The sequence below is a fragment of the Amblyomma maculatum genome, chromosome 5, assembly GCF_055883805.1.
Source record: "Amblyomma maculatum isolate TAMU_Amacu chromosome 5, ASM5588380v1, whole genome shotgun sequence".
NCBI lineage: Eukaryota > Metazoa > Arthropoda > Arachnida > Ixodida > Ixodidae > Amblyomma > Amblyomma maculatum.
In genome coordinates, this window is record NC_139348.1 from 121,136,275 (window position 1) to 121,152,719 (window position 16,445).

Consider the following 16,445-nt stretch of genomic DNA (forward strand, 5'->3'; position numbering starts at 1 on the left):
CTGAATAGTGCAGCAAGAAACAGGATATGTGAAATAAATTAATATTGAGGCTATGTGGTCATAGTAAAACTACTTGCTTGAGAAAGAAAGGCGAAAGTCACTGGGTCTAATTGGCCTATGGTCCGCTAGTGGCATGAAGTAATTGCTTCTTTCTTGATAACTCAGTCAGTCAAGGCTCGGCTGCAAACACCACGGCAGCAATCTGTAATCAGTAGAGTCAGAAACAGTACGTGTATCGATTCGCGCAGCTTATTCCTTTTTCCTTTTGTTCAGATCAGGGCATGTATGCTGTGGCTTGGGTAAGATAATAGATAGGGAAAGCCCACGTATCACTTCACAGGCATAAACACAAAAACATAGCCTCAATTTGGTTCAGACGATCAACAACATGATTAGTGTCGATAACCGATAACGCCGTTCTCGCTGTTGTTTACAAAGTTCGTTTGAAACGAATAAAAGGTGAGCACTTGTCAGCGCTCGAGGAATTCACTGACGCAAGACGCTGCGAACAATGAAGAGCTTCGTATTGTTGATGGTTCTCACCGTCATGGTGGGCTGCGCGTTTGCACGGGATGGTGAGTGTGGTTTACTTTACTATTTTAGATCGAGGTTATTCCAAACTGCAATGCCGTATCAGTTGCTTTTAATGCAACCTATATTGATAGACGAGTTTGTTTTAGCTTTTAAACTAATCAGTTCTTTTATATCGATGCTTACAACTTGTTAAATCGGCTTGGTGTTCTAAAGGCAAATGCTTGACGGAGGCTCCAAGGCATTTTGGCCGTGAAATTTCAACATAGCATAAGCTGAAGACGCTGCAGAAACTTGAGGCCTGTTATTGAAGCTAAATAATATCGTAATCATGTGCATATACTTTGCAAAATAATTTTAGACAATTTAAATTCACTTGTTTGCCGTACCAACATAGGCTGAACCTTGACAAAACTCCTTCTAGTAGACAAAAAAATGAGGACACTGTAGCTGGCGAAGTTAAGCCGGAAGGCATGCTCAAAAGCGTTTACTAAAGTTTTAAAAGAATATATTGTGAAACATTACATCAAATGCAAGAGCTTACATGCGCAGTTGAAAAAACCACCATACTGTAACTAAGCGCAGTTAACAGGCTAAAAAAGTGTATGCGTTGATCTGTTTAGCCATGGAAAGAAATCGAATGAAATAACTTGCTCTTTTTCGCAAATTTTCTAAGGTTACATTGGATTTGAATGACTTCCTTTATCTTCACAGCTTTTCTACTACAACAATTTTATTTCCGAAATTGTTCGATATTTCTGGTTTCAAAAGGCTTCCTTTAGACCTGATTTCCTTCCTTCCCTTTTGGTTTAGGTGACAATTTAGGTCACCGTTTGCTTCGCTTCCGAAGGAATATGTTACCCACGCCGCTCATACTAATTTCATAGACCAGAAAATGAGAGCAATTTGCCCTTCCTGATGTAGGAGGGAAAGACACACAGCCAGAAATGGTACATTGTCCCATGTCTAGGTGCATGTAGTGATTGTACCTAGCCTTCAAAATATTTTATCGATAAAGCGAAGGTAATAATGAACCATAGGTACTTATTTTGGTTTCCATTGAATGTCAACCGACTGAGAAACTCGATAAGGAGCTCTTGCATTCATTCTGTGCCAAAAAATGTCTGAACTATATTGTACAAAACATGTAAGAAAAACACAATTGTAATATGGGGGTTATTGCCATGGACTCGTTGAAGCATTCGCCTTGATCCTCTGTGCAGGTTGCGGTCCCCGGAAAGTGTTTAAGGTTTGTGAAAGCAGTAGCTGCGGAGAGGAGAACTGCGGTGGACCCCATGGACCGAGACCCTGCACCGCTGACTGCCAGACGGGATGCTTCTGCGCCAAGGGCTACTACAGGCGTGATTCCGACAACGCATGTGTTCGTTTCAGTGATTGTCGCATGTACGTGTGACTCAATCATCGAATCCCCGCAATGACATGAACTGACACATGAGAGATGAAACAACGAATAAATCAGTATTAGATCTATTGCCATCGTCATCAGCCGGATTTACTCACTGCAGGAGCAACGCCTCTCTCACATTTCTCCAATTAACCGGTTCTCCACTGGCTGCACCCAACTGACCGCTACAATCTTTGACATAGAGAGGTGAACTGAAGGCGAACCTAAGCACAAAAGGAACTCCCGCGTCTCCCCCGCTGGTGCTTATATGCTGCTCTGCCACTAGAGGAGAGCATGAGTCGAAAAGTGTCACCCTCCCCTCTGCGCTGGTGTAAAAAAGTGACAAGGTGCCAAACTATCAATTTATTTCTCTGTCAACACAAACAACCTAAACTGTGTTTTGAAAAAATTGCAAATGCACAAAATATCATTGACGTTATAAAAGGAACCGTTGGAGCTAGGCGACGCGCCAAACCTGAAAGGAGGTGGCTTTGAGCAAGGTGCGCCCTTTCTCCAACTCAATTCATGCTGACGTCTGCTCTTAACAATGACATCGACTGTATCCCAATGCGAAAGCATTTGTTGCTTCATGTTTTGTGCAACCAGAACGTGTAACCAGGTAACACCTTCCGCACTGACACTTCAGAACGACAAACCGCGCCACCGCAAGGAATCCAGCCATGAGCACCGTAAATCTGCTCTATTGCGGCAATTGTTTTTCATACATGTTATTTTTTGCATGTGGTCATGTACAATTATAAGGACTGCGCTTAAATCTTCGCGGACATCAATTTACCGGGCTAGTTACATTAACTGCACCATCATTGTCATCGTTGCCATCAACATCGTTACTATAGCTATTATCACCATAATTATTATCAAATAATAGCCCCATCATCATCATCAATACTATCATCATTATCACTAGCTACACCGTCATTCTCATCTCTACTGTCATCAGCACTATCATTACTATCATCGCCATCAAATAAATGCTGCGTCATTATTTCTACCTTCAGCGTCATTGTCATCGTTACTATAATTCGTATGCTGGACAAGAAGAATTGCGATCTGTTTCTCCGGATTGCTATTCTTCGGACGTTTTCCCATGCAAAAAGAAAGCGCGGCGTGGAGCCCGGTGAAAACAAATTTTATCTTCAAATCGATGGCGGGTTCCGTTTCCACAGTTTCTGTGACGTTTTCTTTCCACAGCACTGATGAGGCGAGAATGGCCTTCGCCTTAGAAACGAGTATATATGCACCATGTTTAAAAAGCGCTCAGTTGTTACTGAGCTGCACTATCTCCAAAGAAAATACAATTCAAAATGCGACAAAAAATAAGCACCTGGTCAACAGCAGAACCAAGTCTGGTTGAATGTCATTCTCCTCATAAATGTTCTTTTCTTTGCATAGCATTTTTTCGAATTAATTAAAGAATGCTCAATTTCTGCAGGTGCATCAAACAGAGAGCAGTTGACAGAAGATACAAATGTTTTTCACCTATGGGGCCCTGTGTTCACACGGTGAGCGTATCGGTTTAACCTAAAGAAAACCATATCATGCAGGGATAAATCGGTAACTGGCGCCCTCGCTTCAGGGCGATGGTATGATCTTAAGGGTCATAATATCGACGAAGCAAGCCACGCCTCGTATAAAACTGCAACACACTCTCGTGCTGTGCAGTAAACAACGTTGTCTTCTTGAAATTCCATTTGCGCCCCTCCTTCTGTTAATCTAGGTAAAGGACCGGTCCACAGACGGTACAGCTTTGCAGAACTAACACATTGTTAGTGTGGGTTATAATGGTAGTAGTAAGCTAAATGTTTTCGCTTTACTGTAACTAAGCCGACACGTGCAGCCCGGCATTTTCTTATTTTTATTTAAGAAATCTGTCTTGTGTCACAGAGAGTGAGCACGGGCCACGTATGTAGAAGGTATTCAAAGAAATCAATTGCCATGTTTCGCAAGAAAATATCAAATGTTGCTGGTGTGGCATTGCATCAAGCTTGCCTGCAGATAGCTACTGCTAAATACTTTTACATCGTTCTAAACTGCAATGCACATGCGCTTCCGGTTGGGTACAAGCCGTACTTTGCATTCAACTGGACACCTATGCACATATGCTTGGTGGTTCAGCCAACATTTTTATTAAAATAACATGCAAATGAATGACGTTATCTGATATTTCTTCGTCTACGGCAAGAACGAATGCCTATGCATTTTTAAACGAGGCTGGTACCGAATATTGATGTTGCAGTCGAGAATGAAGTTTTAGAGAGAACCTGGTCAATAAAGAAAAATAACATACAGCGAGCCTGGCTGCTACGGCTGGCGAAAATCTTGTCTCTAACAAAATTAATGCGCTGGCTTCCTTCGCTATCTTGGCAGAAGCTAGGGTGCGAGTAACTTTTTCTCTAATACAACTCGAGCGAAGGCTGCCTGGACACCTAGCGGCTGTGGAGGTCTGATTGTAATTGTGGCAGTAAATTTGCGCACATTGTCATGCAGTGTGAAATCTTCTGTAAGAAACAAGGTGCATAAGTTCAAAGCACCGAGTTAGTCCAATTTGTTTTTCATTATTGACCTTTTAAAATGTCAAAAGTAAGACAAAATGGTAACAAAATCTGGTCATTCTTGAGCAATGTGAGCCCAAAAAACGTTTCCAACTTCTTGTTTAAGTCCACTGTTTCTATTATTAGCTTTCCTGAAACAAAATATGGCCTTTTTGGTTTATGTTAATAATTTATTATGGCAATAAATTCAGCAACCGCACTGCTGCGTTGTCCAAGTGCTTGCAGCTCTCGACTACTGAAAATAAAGAGGCAGCGTTGAATCCCGGCCTCGCCGCCACTTTTTAAAGCAGGAAATAGCAAAGCGACCGTGTTCTCAGGGCACAAAAGTTTTAAGCTTTACTTGTATGCGCTTTTTGTACACTGGTTATTAATATTCTGCATTTTATTCTGAACTGGTATAATACGGTAGTTTTCATGTTCTGTCTACTTTATAGAAACTAGTATCGCAGTTGAGATATTTCTTTGTGTGAACTGTGCTACTTTTTTCTGTGAAAGCGTCCAGTGCTACAGTTATTGGAAGGTGGGGCTAGTCAAGCTACTTTTATGACAAATTGCTTTACTATGTGGTAATTACACTTCCAACTTCAGCCTTTAAACAACAAACCCTAGGCAGTCAAAATTTCGAGAACCCTCAACTACGCTGTGCCTCATAACCTGAGTCGCATTGGGACTGTAAACCTTTTAAACTAAAGTGAAAAACTTATGGAAAAGAACTTTTAAATCCTTCATGAAGAAAAAAATTATTTGGGACTGTATCTCTACATAGCCTAAAGAGAGGGTTTTAAGTTTGACTACGGTTTTTTTATTCCATCTATTTACGCCGAACCCGGGGGCAATCACTGATCAGATATTTGCTTCCGCGATCCGGTATTTCGCAGTTCTTACTTTCGCTACTTATAAAGAAATTTTAAAGATAACCCTTTTAACGACAGTGAAAGTAGCGAATAATCGACATTTATACTCGAATAAGACGACATGTTGGTCTTGATAATTTTGCATCTATTGGTCAACAGCGTAAACTGTGTACGCGCGCAAAAAACCCGTAAACACGACGACGCTGGTGCTTAGGGTTGTAAACAAGTGTGTGCTCTGTTATTTATGAGCCTGTTATCGTGTTCTTGACGCTTTTGCTTTTCTATATGATAAGTAAGCTTGGTCCTCGTCAGTTTCAATGTCAGACTCTAGCAGCGTTATTGATATATAATTTGTTGGTTTACCTTACCCGGTCCCCCCTTGCCACCTCCTGTGTATATTCCTTGACCCTGTTTGTTTTAGGGATTTTCGCACTGGTGGGGTGGCCTCCTCTAACAAAGTTGAAATAAGGAGCTGTTTTGTGTTCCGTACATGTGTGAGCGATGCTAAAAGATACGATTTACACTGCAGTTTTTATCGCTGATCAAATAGAAATAAGCTGGGAGCAATATTTTTGCGACGACGACTTTAATTAGACAAATAAGAAAGGGGCCCCTGCAGAGTATTAGGCGTACTGAAGCTGCTGCTGCTGATGACGCTGCTTTTATTGGATGCCACCAGAGGGTCGCTGTTTTCTCAAGAATTGAGGAACCACGTCGGTTACTGCTTGCATCTATGTCAGCGTGTTTATGTATATCTAGACCGAACTCAATTCTGAGCCAACGCCTGGAAAGGTCATGCAAAAAGGTATGCTTTCCTCGATTTTAAGCTCAGCGAAAAAAATAATGATATTGAGAACAACAAGAGACACAAAACTCAAGCGAAAATTGCCCCGCGCGGCGGCACCCGATGTACATTGAAGCTCAGTTCATATCCAGAGCTCCGCAGCGAGCTCACATGGCAGGAAGAAGGTTAACTCGCAAACCACCGAATTCCTGCCTGAAGTCAGAGCCAACTTCCCAATAATTCCGTGGCGTAAAGACTGCGGTAGTTATGTTTGCGGTGCTCTATGGTGCTTTTTTATTGGGGTTGGCGGAAGGGGGGCGGTCATCTGTCCCGATCTATATCAGGTTTCAGGGACCCACGCTCGTGTATTTTAAATTATGTTTTTGAACCATCGATTCTAAGTCAGTCTCAGTATCAATAAATTCAGTGTCTTATCAACCTGGAGTTGAAAATAAATGAATTTAAATTGAATTCAGTTTAACACGGATGCAAGTAAGGCATGAAGATAATAACATTCGCAGTGTACGTGAAAGTTTTGTTGAAAGTGCTGTTTATCTACGGGAATGTATCTGCGCGCTCCCCGACCCACCACAGTGGGCAGAAGTTCTGAATGACCTGGTAAAATTGAAGAAATTTTAACCTCACACGCGTCAGCTCAAGGGCAGCTGAAGTGTTTTATTAAGTGTGACAATTTGTTGTTCATGTATCCTCGGAAATAAAGAAAAAAAAAAAAGCGTGGCCTTGTGGTAGAGCATTCGCCTCTTGTTCGGGAGGTACCAGGTTCGATCCCTATGCCGCCGGGTACCTACCGGCTTTTCAATGGGTACAAGCTTCCCCCCGGCCTGGTGCTTGGCTCTTTATGGTGAAATGTTTGGGAAAGGGGTCATAGGTCTCAAATAGTTGCTCCGATGTGGCAGTGATCAGTTCCGCCATCGGACAACAATAAGTCCGGTTGTGCGGCAAAAGCCCATTATGTGGCCCTTTTTTCTGTCAACCCGACCTTTGCAGGTCATTAGTTTGTTCGAAACTTTAAGCCCTCGAAGGAGCACAGCAGGGTTAGCAGAGCCTCTTCCAAACGCACACTCCTGAAAGAGCCGGGCGCCGGGCCGGGGGACGCTTGTACCGAATTTTACCGGTGGGTGTCTGGCGGCCGGGTTTCGAACTGACCACCTGCCGCAGCCGAAATGGGAGCCTAAACAACTCGGCCCCAACTGCGATATTCAATTCAATTCAGAGATAGCGCTAAAAGCCCTTTTCTGCAGGGAAGTCGGCGTTGTCTGAGCAGTGAGAAACATTCCGAAGCATTGATCTGGTAGGTGACATGGCCGTGTATTACATGGCATCAGGTTAATTGCACGGCGTCACGAGATCCTATGACATGGAATTAGCTGCCAACTCGGGCATCTACTTTCAGATGTTTGGTTGTAGTGGAATTAGAACCATCCAGGGCCTTCGGGCGATTACACCCTACACTTGGGGGACACAGCCACGTCCACACGGCTTGGATAAAGCGGGGCTTATATAAAATAGGGCTTGCTAGCTGTGCATATACGTCCGATACTTTTTCACATAAATCTGTAGCTTGCGACTGTATGCTGATGAGTATGTGCGAGCTAACCAGGTACAGATTAAAACAATAGAGATTTAATGGAGAGCTAGTTGATAACGAGAATGAAGGTCGGAAGGAGTGGCATACTGGCGTTATAAAAAAATAAACAAACAAAAACGTCGTATCTGTGAATGCAGACGTTAATTATCGCCCTGAATATTTTGAAAAAAAAAAGAAAACATTCACTGGCTTAGATTTAACACTATGGCAACCGCTTTGGTTGTTGATCAATACTAGAGGAAACGGTATGTGCACTATTGAGGCGCCTTAATAGGGGAGAACTTACGTGCAGTGGTCACGGGGCGTGATACGTTCAAAAGCGGAGCAAGAATTGAATATAATTTCGGCGACATTATTTTTCTAGGAAAAAATATTATTATTATTGTTATTATTCGTATTATTATTATTGGATGATGTACAGCCCAGTATTGCAGCTCGAGGCACTTATAAGCTGCTCGCCGGAAGAGGACGCATTAGTATTATGGAGCTTAAAGGAGTGGACGCAAGCAATGAAAAACGTTGGCTTCAGGCGAACGGGACATGTTGGCCTTATTCAATAAACAACAATAAATAAACACTTTAGCAGGCAAAAGGGCAAAACATAGGCTAACCAAATATTTTGTTCTTGAAAGAGGCTCTTTTGATCCTTGGTAAGAAGCCGGCGGAAGGGGTCAGGCCAAAGCATCGTAAAGGTCGTTTTAATATACATCACATTTTCTTTACAATTTTCTACATTTCGTTCCCAATAATCTGCCACACTTGTTCTGTGGACACCTGAACCGCGCCGTAAGGGAAGGAAAGAAGGTGGGAGTGAAAGTGGAGAGAGAGAGATAAAGGGAAACCGTAGTGGAGGGCTACGGAGTAATTTCGACCACCTGGGGATCTTTAACGTGCGCTGACATCGCACAGCACACGGACGTCTCTTCGTTTCGCCTCCATCGAAACGCAGCCGCCGTGGTCGGGTTCGAACCCGGGAACTCCGGCACAATAGTCGGGCGTCTTACCACTGCACCACCCCTGCGGGGCATCGTTCCCAGTGATTTCCATGTTTTCCGTACACGAAGTCGGATAAGCGCTGAAGAGCGTTGAATCCCTTTCGTAAGACCATGATATAGAACATTAACTACGTGAAATCAGTTTCCAGGTTTCTGTAATTAGCGCCAAGTGAATGGTAGCGCGAGAAACAGTTATAAAAATCGCAGCTCTAGATTTAAGGAGTCGAGGCAGATGATTTGCCAGCTGCTGTCTTTTACGTTTTCAGCGATAGATCTTTGAAAATGATGTTGCAGTGGTTCCTCTTCGAAAGTTCATTGCCTAAGCATTAATAAGTGAGGCTTTACCTGTCGAAACTGCTATGAGGGTGCTGAAGTTGAATGTAGCGGATAAAGTTTTACGATTTGGAGTTTCATATGTGCGCCAATGCCAAGCGAAAAGACGTTTTTTTTTCATTTTGCTTTTTGAAAATTTGTTGGAGGCTTGGTATTTTATTTTGCGATCACTGTTCGAACTGAGCATTCCAGATTATTGCAACTTCTCTACCGCAAAGTGGCAATTAGGTAGGCCCTTTTGTAGTGCTCTCTACCCAGATGCAATGCAAGTACGACAGACGTCTGGCCGATGCCCGTTTCATCTGTTAGGATGTGCGAAGAAAATCTGTTTAAGTTCTAGATAAGTACCACGAACATCCGCAGACTTTCTTACTCCGGCTCATGTCGCATGGTAGTCCAATGAACAACCAGAGACGGAGATTTGGACGTTTCCCATAATTTGCTCGAATGACCCCCTGCTGGCGTAACGATTGACCGAAAGTATGTGTGCGAACTCAGCAAGCGTGTGAGCCACTCATATGAACAATGAACTTTGAAATACCCAACAGCTATTATGCTCTCTGTTGTGCGTTTTACTTTCACGGAAAAAATAAAGCACGGAAGAGCAAGGTGAAATTAAAATTTTCATCTAAGTAGCACACATACTAGTCGAGATTCCACTAATGCATTGTTTCTAGAAATATGCAAATGGCGCTAGCACACCATCGAAACATGAAATCAAAAAAGCTATTTCAATTCTTCTTGAGCTTTTATACAAAATTGCATGAACAGGCCAAGGCCAATTTAAAAACGATTTTATGCTTATTAAAGTTGCATGGAAAAGTATGTGCGGCAGAGAAAATAGATGGCCAACTGAAACATATTACGAAAATATGTTTCATTTGTTCTGAACGGCCTGAGAAGAAATGAAAATACGATTGAAATCATCCTTGCAGAATTTTCATTAGATCTAGGAGGAACCACGTTTTATCTATCGTCTTTCTGAGATGGCACTACATCTGTGCGGAGATCTATACAGAGGGATCCGAGAAATGACTTTGTAAACAACACATACAGAATACCCAAATATCCCTACAGAGTGTGGCCAGAAGCATGGCATCCATTAGTTCATATATTTGTCTTTTTTTCATGATGCCACTGTGATTTAACACGGCACTTTATAAATATGTGGTACTATGAGCCAAAGACGATGCCCCAGACAAAAAATATGCATTCCAAGCAAAGGGAAGTGGAGGCTGCGAGGACCACATAGAAGTGCACCTGTCAAAACAACTATGCGAGGATTTGCTCCTTTGGTAAGAAATACCACTCAGAAGAGATTTTCTAGCACTAAGAAAACACGTACACAGAAGAAAAGAATGATGCGAGATTGCCTTGCCTTCCAAGGACTATGATCCATAGAAGAAAGGAAAAATAGAGGAGGCCGCGCACGGCAACACCCTTGAAACCTATTCATAAAACAATAAAAGGAGCGATTTGGTCCCCACATGATTAGATCACCTGATAATTTGCGGTGATGTCTCCTACCGCTGCACACGCGCATGCGCGAATGGTGTCGCTCGGGGCGGTAACCTATGCCCACTACAGCAGACAAGCCGCGCGCCCGCGCCATGGCAGACGCGCGCACTAAAACATACCGACATTACAGCATCAGGGACAAACCCGGAGAGAAAAAAACGGCAGAGAGAACGACATCCTCGGCGCATGGCTTGAGAAGGGAGCCCGCGTGCCGTCATGCTCTCTTCTTTTGTAGTTAAGAGCTGCAAAAGAAGAGAGCATGACGTCTTTTGTAGCGAGTTTTGTAGCGAGAGCTGCATTGGTCACAGTCTCGCCATTTCTCCGTGTCTGTTCGTGCTCTCCGGTGCCTGTCTGTGCCTGTCCGAAGAGGGAAGAATTTTGAGGCGGTAGCTGGCAGCTGACATGGCCGAGCGCCAACTGGATGCAGGGCTTCCTGACATTACGTTTGGCAAGAGCTGCCAACATGGGTCTCTGCTTTCATATGGGAGGATGATGTCAGAATCAGCCTGCCAAAACATTTGCATTCACGTTATCCCTAGGCCAAGCAGGCACGTTAATACGGCTCAGTAAAAGCGGGGCTTTATACTGTCACGGGGAAACGAAGACGAGGTAATTGTAAGACAGAGGTGTGCATGCATGTGCAAGAAGTAGAAGTTCTGCGCTGAACGGGGACCAATATCTTACTTCCGACGTCGGGCTCGACCCCGCCCTTTGTGAAGACTTAATTCACCTCGTTACATGTTGGTGGAGGGGATGAGTCTGTGCTAAATAACAACGGGTCAACCCGAGTCTCGTCGGAGTCAACGTCTTGCCGGCCTACCACCTCAAGAGCCCGAGTTGTTCCTGGAAGGTGAAGCCCCGCTTAGGCCTGCACCCAGCGGTTCCTGGCCGCATTACCGAGAGCCCCGCTCCTTCGCGGAAGCAGCTGGAGATGAGGTGGATGAATGGCTTACCCACTACCAACGAGTGAGCCGCTATACCAAGTGGGGCAATAATGACAAACTGGCGAATATAGTTTTCACGCTCACGGATAGGGCCCTCACATGGTATGAAAATCACGAGGATACGTTGACATCATGGCCTCGTTTCGTGGAAGAACTAACAAAGTGTTTTGGTGATTCCTCAGCGAAAAGGAATGTGGCTGAGCAGACATTTGCTTATCGGGCTCAACTTCCAGGTGAGACGTGTACACAGTATATTGAGGCTGTACTGAAGCTCTGTAAGGTCACGCCGGCCTCTATGTCTGACGAAGACAAGGTGGGACATTTGCTCAAGGGCTTCGCTGAGGAAATCTACATGTTCCTTATCAGTTAAGATAGCCTGAACACTGTCGCGGATGTCGTACGGCATTACCGAACATTTGAGAACTTGAAGATGCGCCGAATCACGCAAAGTTCAGTCGCTTGGACACAGTGACAACAGTTACTGCTATTGAACCAACTTCTCAAGCCACTGATCTCGCCTCCACTATCCGACGGATAGTACGAAAAGAATTGTCCCGCTCACTGGCACTCCCTTATGATCACACCTCCACATCTATGCAGCCATCGGTAGATCGGTAGAGAGTTTTTCCCTCAACGCAGCGAACTTTGGTGCGCACCGCACGTCTAACTATTCTCGACCACACAACTCTCCGAGATCGCAACAGGACCAACGCTGATATAAGCGGCTACCGCCCGTTCACCACCAGAACGCACGGCGTGATGCCTTTTCAATGGATTCCGGCACCGATCAACGCTAACTGACACGGATATTTGATCGCTCCGATGAAGATTGCCAGGCAAGGACCGTTGATCGGTGCCGGAATCCATTCGCCTCATAGCACTTTTGTGGTCAAACTTGCCCCTTATGGCATCAATAAAGCTGACACCATAAAGTAAACTACTATGTGAAAACATGTTTTTACTTTCAAGCCGAACCTAAGCGTTGCCATGCGGATAGCTCTCGCGTAAGTCCAGGTTTAACCATAAGCTAAACCATAGCTAATTTTGTTTTACCTCCATTCTATGCTATCTATGTTCACGCTATGAAGAGAAGCACACTGTTCCCATTTCTTGGTCCATGTAATGATTATGCGTGGAGTGGTCCACAGTTTACCCCATTTTATTCCGGAAGCAGAAGGAATTGCTAGTTACAGGCCCATACAGTGATTTCTGGTCAAAGTTGGCCTAACATGAAACTCAGTGAGGTTGATGATTACCGTAATACCCCGAGCCACCGAACATCCCGGTGTTCTCCTCCCTCCTCCCCTCTATTATGGCAAAATATTGATTATGCAAAAACCATCTATCCATCACCTACCCCAGGAAAAATATGCCAGGGGTCCTGCAATTTGTGTAAAATACCGTCCCAAGCGTCGCGATTGCAAAAAACAAAAAATAAGAAAAGGATGAAGAAGCGAACAAGAAATACTACTCACGCACTTTTTTTAAATTTTGCTACCCCAAGAACTAAGGACGATCATGCAAAACACAATTTCCGTATGCACAAAAGATGTTCAGATATATTTATTCGTGACATCTAAAAGAAAAATACAAAAGAAGATTCATCGTTATCGCAAGTGGCTCGTTGAAGCCTTTGATTTTATCCTCTGAGTTGGTTGAAAACCGAAAGAAGTGTTTAAAGAGTGTGAAAGCAGCTCTGTGGAGAGAAGAGTTGCGCCGAACTCACTGCTCCACTGGCCGCATGACAGGATGTTTCTGCGGAGCGGGCTATTGCATGCGTAGTTCCGACTGGAATTGTGTTAGTTTCAAAGAATGTCGCGTCCCTGTTCCCTTACAAATATCTGTTTTGAATCTCCAGTGTCCTATTATTGACCACCTTTAAAAAACTACTGAATTTCGATAAACGTTCAACACCAGCTGAGTTCAATCTATGCAGGAACAACAGAATGTTCGCTGTGTTCTACCTTATATAATTTTTATTGCCTTACTCCAATATAAATTTGTTGTAGACTTTCAACTTTCACTAAGAAATCAGCGTATACTGTTCATGGTGACCCTTGTTTTTAAAGTGGTTTTAGGCGCCAATGATAAGAACATTGTGCAGGGATATTGTTGCTTTTTTAAAATTTGTCACTTGTAATTGACCATTGGCGAGGTTCTGCAGCGGAATACAGCAGCAGCATGCAATTTCGTGAACATTCCTGTTATTCTCGCGTCCCGCGTTCTCGCGTCAACAATTCTCTTTTAGATGGCGGTTCAAGTTTCTAAATTGTTTAACCACATTATCCTACTTCTCCAGAAAAAGATTTCTTTTTAAACATCGCCACAAGCAATGTTTTGCGGTGCCACTATGCTGAATTTTAGGTTTCGTTTTTTTTTATGTTTGTATTAAGAGGTAATTACGTTACTGTATTAGGGCTTGTATGTACCACGTAGCAGGTTTCCACAGCTGCTAGCCTTGGTACACACTTCTCGCATTATCTACAGCGACCTTTTGTCTGGCCCAGAATGGCGGAATGCATTATTGCTTTGCGCGAACGCCGCTCTAGAATAAAAGAAGTCGAGACGCCACGATTTCAAAAATTACAACAGATGTCCAGCGTTTGTGGGCTGCAACCAAAAAACATAATTACGGATGGCTTAACTCCCTTAATCACAAAATATCGTTTACCAGCAGGGCGTTTTGACAGGATTGTGTTTGCTATGCCTAAATTATTAAACGTTGATATGTTGCGTTATTCGCGCGCTACTTAAATAGCGCTCCATTCAGTGTTGCTAACTAAATAAAATAGAAAACCGGGACAGCAAATCCGCTAAAAACCGATAAATTCAATATTTACAGCAAAAAGCCAGCTTGTACAAAATTTATTTCGTTATTTGGTCTGTAAACGTTATGTAAAATATTTTTTATTATATCGGGGAAAAACTTCTCTTTGGACTTAAAACTTCAGATTAAAAATACGTTCATTTTGAGGCTTGTCCCACGTGCCCCTGCCTTCTGTAGGTTTGAAATAGAATTGAAAAAGTGTGTCTTTTTTATAACGTTGTTTATTGCGTTGTTATAACCGCAGGTTATTGGGGCGGCTTCAGCCCATGCTGCCAGCGCACACATTAATATTGTGCCGATCGCTATGATTACATCTGCGAGCAGTTCGCGTTTTAGGGAGCTTGTACTCTGCCTACGGATCCTGGACTGCAATAAAAATTCAGATACAATTCTTTACTTCTCTTCGCCTTGTGTCCCATGTTTACTAGTGCTAATGGTTAGGTGACTGAACAAGCTTCCAATCTCTCTGTTCTACTGGTGTAGTGTCAGCATAGAGACAGCAAACCTGGTGAGCTCGAAAAAGGGGGTTTTGTCAGAAGCATCCCTGTACTAGTTCACTGCATCTCAGAATGTAGCTATGCCAACGCGGCTATCCACGCTAACGAGAGGGAACTTCCTTCATTGTCATTCATTCCTATTTGACCATGTCGCGCGGTCGAGGCCCGTTACACAGCCTGGCGAAAAGTTAGTACATGGCCGTATCAACTGACAGGGCCATGCTGGCGATGTTTTTTTGGTCCCCGCGCTGACGCCGGCAACACCGACAATGTATTATTAAATTTTTTATTTTTTATTTGAGCGTACTGTAAGCCTATTTAGGCTATTACAAGAGTGGGCATAGTAATCAGACAATTGTGTTAAAGTACAACAAAATTAAAAACATGATTAAACCTGGAAAGCGCATAAAAAACAACGGACAACAGCTAGAGACAGACACAGCGCTCGTGTGTCTGTCTCTTGCTGTTGTCCGTTGTTTTTTATTCGCTTTCCAGGTTTAACATGTCTAACCAACTCGCCCAAACGCTGCCATTATTAAAAACATGAATAATGCAGAAAACATGTGTACGGGAACCTTGTGATAAACGTTTAATTTTTCGTGACCTAAAACCAGAAAAGAGTCTCGAAGCGGCGTAATAAAGTTAGCGTTGTAGTTAACTGGAACTCATATGACAAAATATTAAACGGAACACTCGCGGTGCATTAAGAAAGCAAGACATCGCAGGAGCTATCATCATGTTATACTTTGTTTCTCGAAACAAGACCCGCCTTTTTTTTTTAGAAAAAAGTACGAGAGATTCCGTGCAATGGCTGCACGAAAATATGAGACTTTACATGCGTCGCATCGCGCGTCTTTAGCAATGCGAAAATATCTTGATGTACTGATTTCTATTTATGTGATTCCATCTCTGCACGTATGGAGAAGGGAGCCTTTAAGTCCTGTGTTTTCGCGCTGCTTTAAGATGAGCCTTTAACTTTGTGGGTTTAAAACAGATACCTTTTTACCTTTCTCAAACCGCAACGCGCACATATTTTCTGCTTTCCGCAACATTCTGTTCCAGACAGTATTTTTTCTTCACTCTTTTTTCTAAAGAATTCGTCATTATGAGCACAAGCGAATGACAATAATATTATGCGGGGAGGGAGCTGGGGTGCCTGGGCTCAGTGTAGTGTATGATGATGGTGTGATGCGGTTTCCCTTGAGGATATTATTACACATTATATACTTGCTACTCAGTAACTATACAGCTGGGAATTCGTACTTCTATTATCGAACACGCATTCTTTAGTATGCATTCGTAAACTGCGTCAATATGAGCATGACCACCCGAAATTGATAATGTTACGTTCATGGCAGTGCACGGCCTGTGCCCTTACCCGCAATGACGACGAAGCGGTAGTCCGGTAGTATGGGTAGAAAAGGCTTTCACCGTCACGTCGGTTTGCAAGGCTTCTTGGGTTGGGCTGGAAAAATATAGAGCCGCTTTTTTACCAAGCATACGAACGTGCCGACGTGGCCTGATTGTAGTGAACCTTACTCCCATCCCTCAAAGGTTATCCGAGATGGTAGCTTG

At 43.4% G+C, this 16,445-nt stretch overlaps 1 protein-coding gene across 1 annotated transcript; it reads left to right on the forward strand.

The window, feature by feature from the left end:
* The first annotated feature begins 501 nt into the window (after nt 1-501).
* LOC146189357 (chymotrypsin inhibitor) lies at nt 502-2,007 on the forward strand. Its single transcript, XM_084603249.1, has 2 exons — nt 502-575; nt 1,755-2,007. The coding sequence occupies exons 1-2, from the start codon at nt 512-514 to the stop codon at nt 1,943-1,945; spliced, it is 255 nt and encodes an 84-aa protein (XP_084459375.1). The 5' UTR covers nt 502-511; the 3' UTR covers nt 1,946-2,007.
* Nucleotides 2,008-16,445: the final 14,438 nt, after the last annotated feature.